General features: G+C 33.9%; 2 protein-coding genes across 8 annotated transcripts in view; one reads left to right on the top strand and one right to left on the bottom strand.

Annotated features, from left to right (window-relative positions):
* LOC309637452 (uncharacterized protein) overlaps window positions 1-12,327 on the bottom strand; it is a gene marked incomplete at its 5' end in the record, with an annotated part of 279,570 nt that overhangs the window by 27,527 nt on the left and 239,716 nt on the right. The window lies entirely within an intron of this gene.
* ATF6 (activating transcription factor 6) overlaps window positions 1-12,327 on the top strand; it is a 226,037-nt gene that overhangs the window by 95,900 nt on the left and 117,810 nt on the right. For 4 of the 7 annotated variants that reach the window (XM_082469318.1, XM_082469315.1, XM_082469321.1 and 1 more), the window contains one exon: window positions 1,631-1,745. The exons of 1 other annotated variant lie outside the window; for it this stretch is intronic. In XM_082469318.1, the coding sequence (XP_082325444.1) occupies window positions 1,631-1,745 (115 nt within the window). The remainder of the gene's footprint in view (window positions 1-1,630; window positions 1,746-12,327) is intronic. 2 more of the 7 variants (XM_082469316.1, XM_082469317.1) reach the window with 1 other exon arrangement.

The raw sequence follows: 12,327 nt of genomic DNA, 5'->3' as shown, positions 1-12,327 counted from the left end.
GAGAAAACCATAATGCAAAAAGCTACATGCACCCCAATCTTCATTGCAGCACTATTTACAATAATCAGGTCATGGAAGCAATGTAAATGCCCATCGACAGACGAACAGATAAAGAAGATTTGGTACATATATACAATGGAATATTACTCAGCCATAAAAAGGAACGAAATTGGGTCATTTGTTGAGACGTGGATGGCTCTAGAAACTGTCATACAGTGTGAAGTAAGTCAGAAAGAGAAAAACAAATATCGTATATTAACGCATATATGTGGAGCCAGAAAAATGGTACAGATGAACCAGTTTGCAGGGCAGAAATTGAGACAGATGTAGAGAACAAACATGTGAACACAAAGCGGGGAAAGCGGCATGGGGGTGGTGGTGGTGGTGTGATGAATTGGGCAATTGGGATTGACATGTATACACTGATGTGTATAAAATTGATGACTAATAAGAACCTGCTGTATAAAAAAATAAATTAAAAAAAATTCAGGGAAAAAAAGATGCTGTAACTAAGCGTTCACAGGAACCTAACCTGTACTTCCCTTAGGAGAATGGTTCAGTGTTTGCTAATTCAGTGTTTGCACTGACTTTATAGGACTATAACTACCATAAATAATAAGAATTGACTGTATATTCAAAATATTATAGTCAGAGATGGCCTCTTGAGCACGTGAAATTATTTCAAAGGAAGTTCTTATGACTCAGTTATAATTTCCTTTTCGGTCAATCTTGCCCTCCTCTTAAGTTAATAGAAGTTTGATTGAAGACATAAAAGAACATATAGGAAAGAAATATATATGATTTTTCTTTTTGAAGAAAAATGAAGTATTTGTTTTTAACTCTAACTTTTGGGTGTTGGCCTATTGTGCTAAACAATAAAAGACCCTGAAAACATTATTAAGAACTATATTAATATCATTTGAGTATATCTTTGGGGATAAGATGTGCTTTGAGGTATTATAGTTTTAGTTATAATTTTACCAAGGCACTGACATGGTACTTTTAATATCTATGGCTCGCAATTGTTGAGTGACTGCCATGGAAGAAGGCCCATGCTTGGTACTAACATCTCTGACCCCAGTAACAGCCCTGAAAGGTTTATGTGGTTACCCTCATTTTATTGATGAGGAAACTGAGGTTCCTCAGAGATTGATTTCCCAGTGAACTGATTGAGTTCAGAGCCAGGTCTATTTGTTTCCAAATCCTAAGTGCTTTTCACCTTTCACACAGCCTCATAGACAAGTGCGCCTTCACAGATTTGACAGAATGGTGAAAAATAACTTTTCCTCAGACTTAATTTGTGTTACCAAAATTTTAAAATCATGCAAACCAATGCAGAAATCTATTTTCTGGTACTTCTATTTTTTTTACATGCTTTGCAATGCACTTGACTGGTACATTTTAGAGGCTTGATACAGAAATGAGAGTTTTGGCTTTAGTGAATTGGATCTTACAAATATCCTGACCTTGAGCTTTTCAAAATGTTACTATAAAAATTACTGCCAAAATGCTACTAATATTTTGGTTGAGAGAGATTCTTATAATTCAGATGTTACCTTAGAATGGGAAGCATTTTTGAGAGGATAGAAATTTATTAGTTAAAGAACACTTTGCCATTTTCTTACTTCAGCAGGAACTCAGGGAGTGAGCTACAGGTATATTATGCTTCACCCAGAAGTTATCAAGACTTTTTTGAAGCCATCCGCAGAAGGGGAGACACGTTTTATGTTGTGTCGTTTCGAAGGGTAAGTTCACTTTGAAAGAATAAAAGAAATATTTTTGAATACCTGCTATATACAAGGCACTGAGCTGAATGCTGTGGAAGATAAAAAGATATGAGAGATAGGAAGCAATATAAAATAAATTGTATGAGTGGAACAGTCTAAGTGCTATAATACAAGCTTGATTGTGAGCTGTTCAGCGTTATGAAGAGGAACGTGGAGTTGATGTCAGGCAATATTTAGAAAATATAAGCTGCTTATTGATTTTTATTCTTTGTTATCCCTATAGCCATATTGTTTGTTTATAACCAACGGAGAAGTAAAAACATAAAAATGTCTTGTTAGGCTATGTTCCTGAGACTTTCTATCCCTCTTTTCTCTGTCCTTCATCAAGCATTTACTCTTGTTAGTGAAGAATGTGTAAGATAATCAGTTAGCTTATACAAAAGTAAATGTTTATATGAGCACTTTTGAATGTTACAAATGTGAGACTAAATGGGGAAAAAATGCATAGCTTACTTTCATTCCATCTGCTTTTCCTCTAAAATGAAAATATATTCTGCATAGAGTTGCCATATGAATATCTCGGTTACAGTGCTGTATGTTAATCCAGTAACACATGAATGAATTAGAATTCCTTGGTAGTTTGTATCCTAGGTTTTTCTTTTTCTTTGTCTTTTTTTTTAAAGAATGTAGAGAGTGTATGATTGAAATAAGCATATGCTAACAATAAACGATTCATTCTCTGATTATTGTCACCACTCACTGTCACTGAAATTCTCAGTTAACTCAATGCTTTTCCTAAGGTATAAATATCTAGCAGCTCAGAATTTTGGACCAGAGAACTTTGACACTTGAAGATTAGGGAAACCAAACATTTCATGTGTTTTTAGTTATTAATCAAATATGTTAGGAGATTTGGAATACTATAGTGATGGTATCTCATGATTTCTGCCTTTTCTCAAAAATTTCCTGTGTTCAGCCTGTTCTCTCAGACACAGTTGGTATATTTCTATACTGTGCCAGCCTCCAAGTTCATTTTCAGCAGCAAGGGGGCAGCTGAGAACAGGGTTTCAGCAAGGCTCCAACTGTATTGGCTGACCAGAACTTAGTATAAGCTTTGGGTTGACACAATCATGTTTAAAGTTGGCGGGGAGTTGGGGGTGGGGAGTAAACTTTTTAAGACGGGATCCAGCACTATGAAGAAGAGACTTGATAGATGTTAAAATGAATGTGTTGAAGTATATGTTATGGAAGTTACCACAAAAGAATATTTTTAGCACTGAAATAGCTGAATACATTTTCTTAGGTTTGGGATAAATTCTCTATTATTTGATGAAAACAGTACAATATATATTAAAAGTAGCAATTGTCCAGCCACAGATTGACCTCATTACTAGTAACATTTTTCTAGGGAAGAGAACAAGTATTTGTTATGAAGAAAATTATCCTAGCCTTAAAGGGACTGTATTTTTACAAAGGAAGATGAATGGTGTTCTTTTTTTAAATAAATGCATTGCGTTTCTTGCATTTGTAAAAGCTACTTCTCATTAGTTTGCGTGAAAAGTGCTACTAGAAAATTATTTATCACCCTCCCTCCAATCCTTTGATGTTGTAGAAGAAACAGTCTCATGTTTAAGAAAACTGTTAGGACTCTCTTTCACATTCTGTTTGAGTTTTTCATTTCCTAATTACTGATTTATCATATCTTAGTGTTTTATATCAAGGTAAAGTGAGGATAAGCATGAACTTAACTAGATAACAGTAGTTAGAGAGAGACAGCATCCTTTTTCACTTTTTCTTTCTTGCTTTATTTTGTTTTAACAGTAGGGATAAGGAAGTTAATTTTATCATCATGACTATAAATTGTGTCATTGGACAGGAATTTGATTCTTAAATACTGGATTGTTCTTTTCTTGCTAAAATGAAAATGAAAGACATAATGATCTCATGCTTAGTTTTTTTTTTCATTTTTCCATATAAAATATTCTAACAGTTTCATCAAAAAGGCAAGTGGCATCATTTCTTGTGTAGAAAGATGTAGACTTTTTCTTTCATTTAGGCTCTTAATTTCATTGACAGAAATTGCTGTAATTGATGCTGTGCAATTACATAAGAAATTAAGAAATATAGGGATTCTCATGCCTCAAGGTTTTGCTTAGTATAAACCAGACTTAACAGAGTCAATAAGCAAACCATGTGGTTTTATTGTATAATTGGACATGTGTTTAACAAAATATTTTAATATCTAAAAAAGTAGATGTAGCTATTGACTGTTTAGTATACCATTATTTAATAAACCAACTCTTATGCTTCATAGCTTGGAACGTACACTTGTCCTCATGGAGAATTGGAATAGTGGCTTGTTGTCATTCCTGATTCAACAGCAGCTTCAGTAATTCCATTTTAGTCTTTTTCACGCATTGCTCATTCAGACTCCCCAAGCAGAAAGAGGATCTGATTATATATATAGTTGGGTAGAATTGCTGTGATAACCTTGGCTCATGATCCGTGGTCCATTCTTTTGTGACCAGGGAAATAGGGTTGATTTCATTAAATGTATTCTCTTGCTTTGTAAGCCAGCAGCTATGCAGAAGGAACAGCCTGGGCCACTCTTCTGAGAAAATGATTGTGGTGGGCCCTTAGAGCTTCATAAACTGTTTATTAATGCTACACAACACCTGCTTTAAAAAAAAGTTCTTTCTTGTATTGGTCCCTAGTTGTTTGATCTAAAAGGCTTGTCTTCTCATCTGTATCATAAGCCTCTGAAAGGCAGGAAGTGCCACGTGCTTTTTTATTACCACTCCTGACACTCAGCACAATGCTAGCCACTCAGTGCTTATTAAACAGGACCATTTTAGGTATGATTCACTAAGAGAAGTCACAGTGATGGAAGTTCATTGTTTTCCATAATCATTTAAAGGGTATATTTACATGTTTTGCTTGGAGAAATTTAAATCTATTTTACTGATCTAAGAAGTAACAAACAGTGCTGAAGTCCAGCAGAAAGTTCAGTTAGAGATGACCTGTCTTTTCTTTGTTTATGGTTGTACTAGCCAGAGATGCATCAGCTTTGCACTTGTTTCTGAATCTAAGCTTTAGAGCTAAAAAAAAATCACCTTGGTGAAATGTTTGACTGTGAAATGTTTAATAGTCAATAGGGAGAACTTTGAGGTACTTGCATCCTCGTTTTTTAATATTTGGCAGAATCATTTGGGAGTGGATTGTTGTTAGACCTCACTGCTTTCTTTTGTGGAGAAGGGATGGTGTCTAGTATCTCTACAGATTCAAGCAGCATGAGCCAGAAACTTGAAACTTTGGACAAAGAATAGGAAAGATGCTAATTAATGCAGAAAGGTTGACCGGTGATGTTATTGGTTCAAAAGGTTTGCCAAAGGTTTATTCCCATGGAAGGCTATAAAAGAGTTTCACAGAATGGCAGTGATATTTTCTAAATTAATGCCTAGATTAATACCTAATACATGCTTGGAAGAATGGCATATTTTCTTAATGTATATTATTTATTTCTTGGAAATTTTTGTTTAGTATATATAACTTTATATAAGATCTTCAGAGGCAAGAGGAATTTCCTTAGAAATCAAAGGAAATTAGTTTATAAAGTCTACTTCAAAAGGATACAGCTCCTGTTGTTTTGGAACTTCACAACTTGAGTGTGCACATGGATCTTGGAGTTTGGCCATTTTCTTATCTCTGCTTTCATGGCCTTTTAGCCAGATTCTTTCTCTGGCTGGAAAGAAAAATGTGACTAAATGAGTCTGGAAAGATACTTGCATTAAAAAAAGCCTTATCTTAGAAGACTTTTTAAAGACTTTTTGAAAAACCTTCTTTTAGAGGGCTTTTTCTAAATAATTGTTAGCTTACTTTGAGATGTACTCTTATCCAGGTCTTAAGCATATTGTAAAAAATAGAACAGAGTTGTCTGAGGATCCACTTAACCTGAGTTTACTTAATGATTACATCAGTAACATTATATATCCATTTTCTCTTTCATTTATATACAAATACGGACACCTTTAATGTATACGGCCATTATAGTTTACAAACCCCTTTCACATATATCATCTTGTTAGTTCCTTACATATAATAAAGTAAGTATTCCTAGTCCTGTTTTACAGATGGAAAAATTGAGGCACAGAGAGGGTAAGTAGCTTCTCTAAGGACACAAAAATGGTAAGCAGTAGAACTAGGGCGATAACTGAAGTGTTCTAATTTAATACAATGATTTTTTTTTCCTTTACATTCTGGTGCTGCATTTTAGATTGCAGAATATTTAAATAGCAAAATTACTCTATTCCTCCGAAGCCAACCATGTTTTGTTGCCAAATCTGCTGGACAGTTTTGCTGGAGTTATTGAATAACAATTAAAATTTTTTGTTTGTTAATTACCTGATTGTAGATTAAGTGCTTTATTAGGTTACACTTTGATAATAGTAAAGAATAACTTAATGGTCTGAAAGGTTATAGTATAGCTTCAGATTTCAAACCAAGAGAATAGAATAAATAGGCTTTGAGAGTTTCTGGTTTCTTTTTAAAACATTTGAGGGAAAAAAATCTTTTCTGTGTCTTAAAAAGGAAGTACTTTAGCCAAAATAGACAGTATTTTAATGATTGGTACCCTAGAACTTCTCATAGAGAAGAGTGGTTTTTATGCATGTGTAAATGCATTTTATTATGCATTCTCTATATGGCATGCCGGATTCTTGAGATCAGAAACTTTTGATCTCAAGCTCCTTGTTAAATATGAGTTACTGTTGTGTGGTTTTAGGGGATTTAGTCATTTGTTCCTTGGCTCTGTAACAGATTCCTAGCTAACATTAGAAAAAAAACAACAACCTGTTATTTGGATTTTTCAATTGCATACTGTAATATAACTTGTTTTATGTTTGAAAAATGATTGTTCAACAGTCTCTGTAACTAGACTTGTAAGTAGAATAGCCATGGGCACAAAGAACTTATAACTCATGAATAATTTGAAGTCTTCAAAATTCTCAGGATAGTGGGCAAGTCCATCTGAGTCAGGAAAATTTTCCAACTGTTCGTTATTCTTGTGCTCTATTTAATAGTCTTTATTTTATAATGTGTTTTTCATATGCATTTGTTTAAGCTCCTTTTTTAGGTTGCATGCTTTCTCTGGGCAGGGATAAAGTCTATTCCTTCTGTTTTGTCTTTCTACAAGGTCTGTTGCAATGTACTACAGACTGTGCAGAGCAAGTCCTAAATAAATGTTAGGGCTCAAACTGCTGTTTATTTGTGCCTTTTTACCTTATTTTTTATGTCCTACTGTTCAAAAGATTAGTAGAGATGGAGTTTGCAGAGACAAAGAAGGAAATTTTTCTCAATGAATGTTTAAAATTACTTTTGTATATTGAATACCATGAAAAAATTTTAAATATATGGTCTACTTTGATGTGGACAAACTTTTAGCTATAGAATAGAATGACTTCTAAAGAAAGACATCTAAAGTTACCCTGATTCTTCAGGTAGGATTTAATAATTGATAGTTTAAAGTTTTGATAGTTTCCTTCTCATAAAATTTCAGATTTTTCATAATGAGGGAAGAAAACATTTCCTGAAAGCAAAACTGCATTCTAAGGAAAGATATTTCTTCACATTATAAATATGTGAGGGAAAATGTTTTTTAAATAATTCATAGATACAGGCCTTAGTGACTTGCATTCTAGCCCCAATTCTGTCACTTAACTATTTGACTTTGGGCAAATCACTTGTCTCTCCTATCTTCAGTTTCCAGATCTGTAAAATGATAAAGTTAGAGCAGATTTACATTTTCCTTTTAGCTCTAGAAATTTATAGTATTCTTCTAACTCTTTGTGTGTGTGTGTGTGTGTAGGTATATGTGTGTATATATGTTTCTGTGTGTGAACACTGTCCTCTTAGAAATCTATAGTATTGTGTTAAAACTCGTTAAAGTTACTAGAGTGACTCTCAGTCAGTTGGAGTTACAACATTTTAAGGGTTTTGAAGAACAACCATAACAAAAACAAAATGTCGAGTTACAAGGTAGACCTATAAATTAATGAGTTTGATTTTTTAATAGGTGGTGGTCTTGTAATTTATTTAATAATGATCTTTTTAGCGCTTATAATATGCCAGTCTTTAATCCTGAGGTAGGTACGATTATTGTCCTCATTTTACAGATGAGGAGCCTAAGGCACAGAGAGGTTAATTAATTTGTCCAACGTGACATAGTTTGGAAGTGACCGAGCCAGAATTTAACTGAGAGTCTGGCTCCAGAGTCTGTGTTTCTGGCCACTTGCCTATATTGCCTTTCTAGCACTTTTATGTCCAAATGCTGCCTTATCCTTCAGAATATTCAACTTGGAATTTAATTCCACTGATCTGTCTGTTCAAAACATCATTTGAGTTGCTTTAGGTTCATTTTCCAAAGAGGGCAAAACCAAAGATAAAGCCCAGTGGAAAAAAATACCAAGAACCATGCTACGCAGAGTAATAGTGTAGGAGGAATAAGAGCTACCAAGGAAACACAGAGGAAATGATTAGAGATATAGAAGGAGAATTGGAATAGTGCTACAGATGAAAGGGGAAAAAAATCAACTTTATTTTATTTTAAAACATGAAAGTCAAGGAAGAAGAGTTCAAAAAGGAGGTGGTCAGCAGTATTGGGTGTCACAGAGCTCACTGAGAATGAGAAATGAGAAAAGCCCATTTGGCCTATATAAACATGGAAATCGTTGGTGACTTGAGATTACAGTTATGGTAGAGTAATCAGAACAGAATCCAGATTAGAGGCTAAGAGAGATTGTGAAGGAAATAAAGTGGTGGGCTTGGTAAATTTGGCATTGAAGGGAAGGGGAAATAGCCTGGAGACAGGTAAAGGGAAGAGAACCCTTTGTGTAAGGTGTTTGTGTTTGTGCGTGTGTGCGTGTGTTTAAGGATAGGAGGGCTATAAAGGTAAAGTATGAAGTAAAGAGAGACTATTGTGGTTAATTTATATGCATATAAATGTAAGAATGGAGTGCATATTTTATTTTTGACAGATGTTTTAAAGGAAAATAAACGTCAATGTTTGTTCCTCATCTGTATTAATGTTTTTCTATTTAAATCAACATGGAGAAAGTTAAAGAAAAATTTTTGTTTATTTGCAGTAGGACTATAAAAAATAAAAGATAATGTGGAATTAAAACCAGATTTCTAAAAAATAAAATCATATTTAAAGTATTCCTTGAGACATCAAAAGTCTTCTAAATCTTAAATAAGGAGCTGGCTTTTAATAATGGTAAAATGTTTTTAAAATATAAAAGTTGATAGAACTATTTCTAATTTAATTAATACATAGATGGTCTTGGAGTTTTTCCTCATATAAAGTCAGAAAACTAGCAAAGTAGACTGTTAAATCATTTTATGTTTAAACAAAATTTGATGCAAGCTTTTTGATAATGTCACAAAACTTAAATATGGAGCAAGCAATAACTATAGTTAGGAAAAGTTGATGATTTATCATCTGACTCAGGAGTAAGATCTGAAATGCTTGTGTCCTCCCCTCCCCCATATGTAGTGATTTCTTTTTCTGGACTCTGATTTGTTTAACTTTGACCCCATCAGCAAATCTGAACACTGACACTTAGTTGGTTTTTCTTGAAAGATCCTAAGGCTCTAATAGGTGTGTGGTATTTATTTCAAGGCATTGATGCTAATCTAGAAAGAGTCTGTTATGGATGGGCTTTGAGGAATTTTCCAATTCCTAGTATAGGAATCACACTGGAAGCCAGCAGGATGGACGATTAGCTGAGACCAGGAGTGTGGTATATGTCTAACTAAATAATTAAGCAACTGTTTGCTTAATGTCTGTTTCCCTTGCCAGGCCTTAAGCACCCTGAGGGCAAGAACCATCTCTATCTTAGTCATCATGCTATCCCTAGTATCCAGCAGAGTACCAGGCATCTATCAGGTATTCAGTAAATATTGAATGAATGAATGAACAAACTGGATACCAAATCCATCAGTTTGACATGCCATATTCTAAATTAGTTTATACCATCACCATGATGTGATAGACAATTTGTGACAGACCAGCTTCTTAACTACTTTTATCAGGGCCATCTATGTCTCATGGTAAATCTAGAAATCAGTCTTTGAAAATCAGTAAATTTAAATGCATTTTGTACAGCACAGGGAATATAACCAATATTTTATAATAACTTTAAATGGAATATAATCTATAAAAATATTAAATCACTATGTTGTACACTTGAAACTAATATAACATTGTAAATCAACTATTTATTCTTCAATTAAAAAAATAAATAAACGCATTTTTAAAAGTTTAGGTACCATGTTGCATGAGGGAACTGTATACCCAGTAAAATCTTCTCTGTGTTTCAGAGTTGAAACACTGAGCCTGGTAGTACGTGGATAGAGAAGATTTTTTTCAATTAGGGTGTTAAACAGACTGTAGTGCCATTTTAAGCACTGGAATTAATAAGCCACAGACTGAATAAACTCCATATGTATAGAGACCCATCTATAATGTGTGTCTTTGGTGTCCTAGAAGGATGGGATGATATTAGCATTTTTATCTCCTGCACAGTGTTTAATTTTAATATGTAAGGTGTTCAAGAAAAGCTTGTCAAACGAATCTCCCATAACCTATATTTCAAATAATTTAGAGTCATCTATGTCTGATTATAATACACCTAGAAATAAATCTTAAAACTAAAATACATCATACAGAATAAAAGGCCTCTGTTATTCAGTTTAAGTTTTATAGCTATTTTTCTTCTCGTTCCATTTGTTATTGAATAGAAATTCAATAAGTTTTATTCTGTTAAGTATGAATCTGCCTTGGGAGGGGGTGTCAAATGTTTAATTTGAAGTTCCTTAAAGAGACTGGTTGCTTTCTTCCTCTTAAATGTGCTTTGAATTAGTAGCTTTCGGATATCTATTCGGGTGGAGGTACAAGCATTACAAAGAGAATGATATATAGTCAAAAAATAATTTTTCCTTGGCTTTGGAATGAAAAAATATCCAACTCAGAGTTTTGCAGTCAGACATTTATCTGATCAGATATTTATCCACTCATCTTCTATACAATTGACTCTGATCTCCAGGCTTCTATTTTGCCTAAAAAAATCAGGCTTCAGACTCAACTGAGTAATAAGAAAGTAGAGGTCCTTAGACTGATGTAGATCAGTGGTTTTCAAACTTTTTGGTTTCAGAACTCCTTATATTTTCCAAAACACTTCAAAGAAATATTAGTGAGAAGAGTGGCATGGTTTTATATTTTTATGAATCTCTTTAATATCTGGCTTAGTAGAAGCCAGCTGGATTCTTATATGTGCTTCTGCATTAGTCATTTCCTTTTAGTTGAAATATATGAAGAAAGTCTGACCTCACACAGATAATGTAGTTGGATAAGGAAGGAATATTTTTAAAGCCTTTTCAGATAATTGTGGGTATTCTTCTTTGATGCTACACCAAAATTCCACAAGAGATAGTTTCTTAAAGGGTAGTTGCAGTGTAGAAGCCAAATCTGAGAACTTTTAGCACTCTGATGCATTAAAATCTATTGGTCATATGTATAGCTGATTCACTTTGTTATAAAGCAGAAACTAACACACCATTGTAAAGCAATTATACTCCAATAAAGATGTTTAAAAAAAAAAAACCTATTGGTTTATCTTGCACTTTGAGTGGATCTCTTCCCCATGCATGATTTTGTAACATCACACTTTGGTCAGTTGGAAAAAATTGGCTCACTGAGACATGGAGATCTTCTAAATGTTGACATGGTTTATTATACAATATTTAAAAAATCACATTGTTTAATACCACCACAAGTCTTATCTGAAAAGTCTTTAATATTAGGAAGCTGTTAAGTTCATGGTAGCAGATGCAGGTTTTTCAGAATTCTCGTTTTTGTTTGAAGACTCAAATTTTGTCACTGTTGAAAAGATTGTCAGTTGTTTTCCTTCAAGTGGCAGCTTCCTTTAATTCATTTGTCTATCAAATACCCAAGTCAAAATAACTATAATTTGTCTATCTGACATTCTTTAAAGTAAAAGTGGTGTTACATTAAAAAGTAGCTAGGGAGTTCCCTGGTGGCCTAGTGGTTAGGATTCCAGGCTTTCACTGCCATGGCCCAGGTCTGTCCCTGGTTGGGGAACTGAGATCCTGCAAGCCACACAGCATGGCCAAAAAACAAAACAAAACAAAAACCTTTGAGATGCAGCAGAAGTGTATTTCCTATTTTGTCACAGAATATTAAAAAGAAGTCTACTCAAGGGTCAAGATTTAATAAAATTAATGATTTTTATATCCTTAAACTGACTTTGTGTCTGTGTGTGTGTGTGCATGTGTGTGTGTATCTGAACATGAGGTGATGAATAATACAGTGAACTCTAATACAGTTTGGTACTACTGTCTTGATTCAGGCTAAGGTATCAGAATTGATTTTGTACCATCAGTGTAAATATCAACACAGTTGTTCTAGGATAAGTGATGAGATTCAAAAACATTATTCAACACTGAATATTTTAGTACTGCTTGTGTTTGTTGCCAGACATTCCCATATAAGATCTTTGTTCCTGATTACTTGGTGCTCATACTC

This window comes from Balaenoptera physalus (assembly GCF_965194825.1).
Source record: "Balaenoptera physalus genome assembly, chromosome: 1".
Lineage (NCBI taxonomy): Eukaryota > Metazoa > Chordata > Mammalia > Artiodactyla > Balaenopteridae > Balaenoptera > Balaenoptera physalus.
This window is presented reverse-complemented; position numbering and strand designations above follow the sequence as displayed.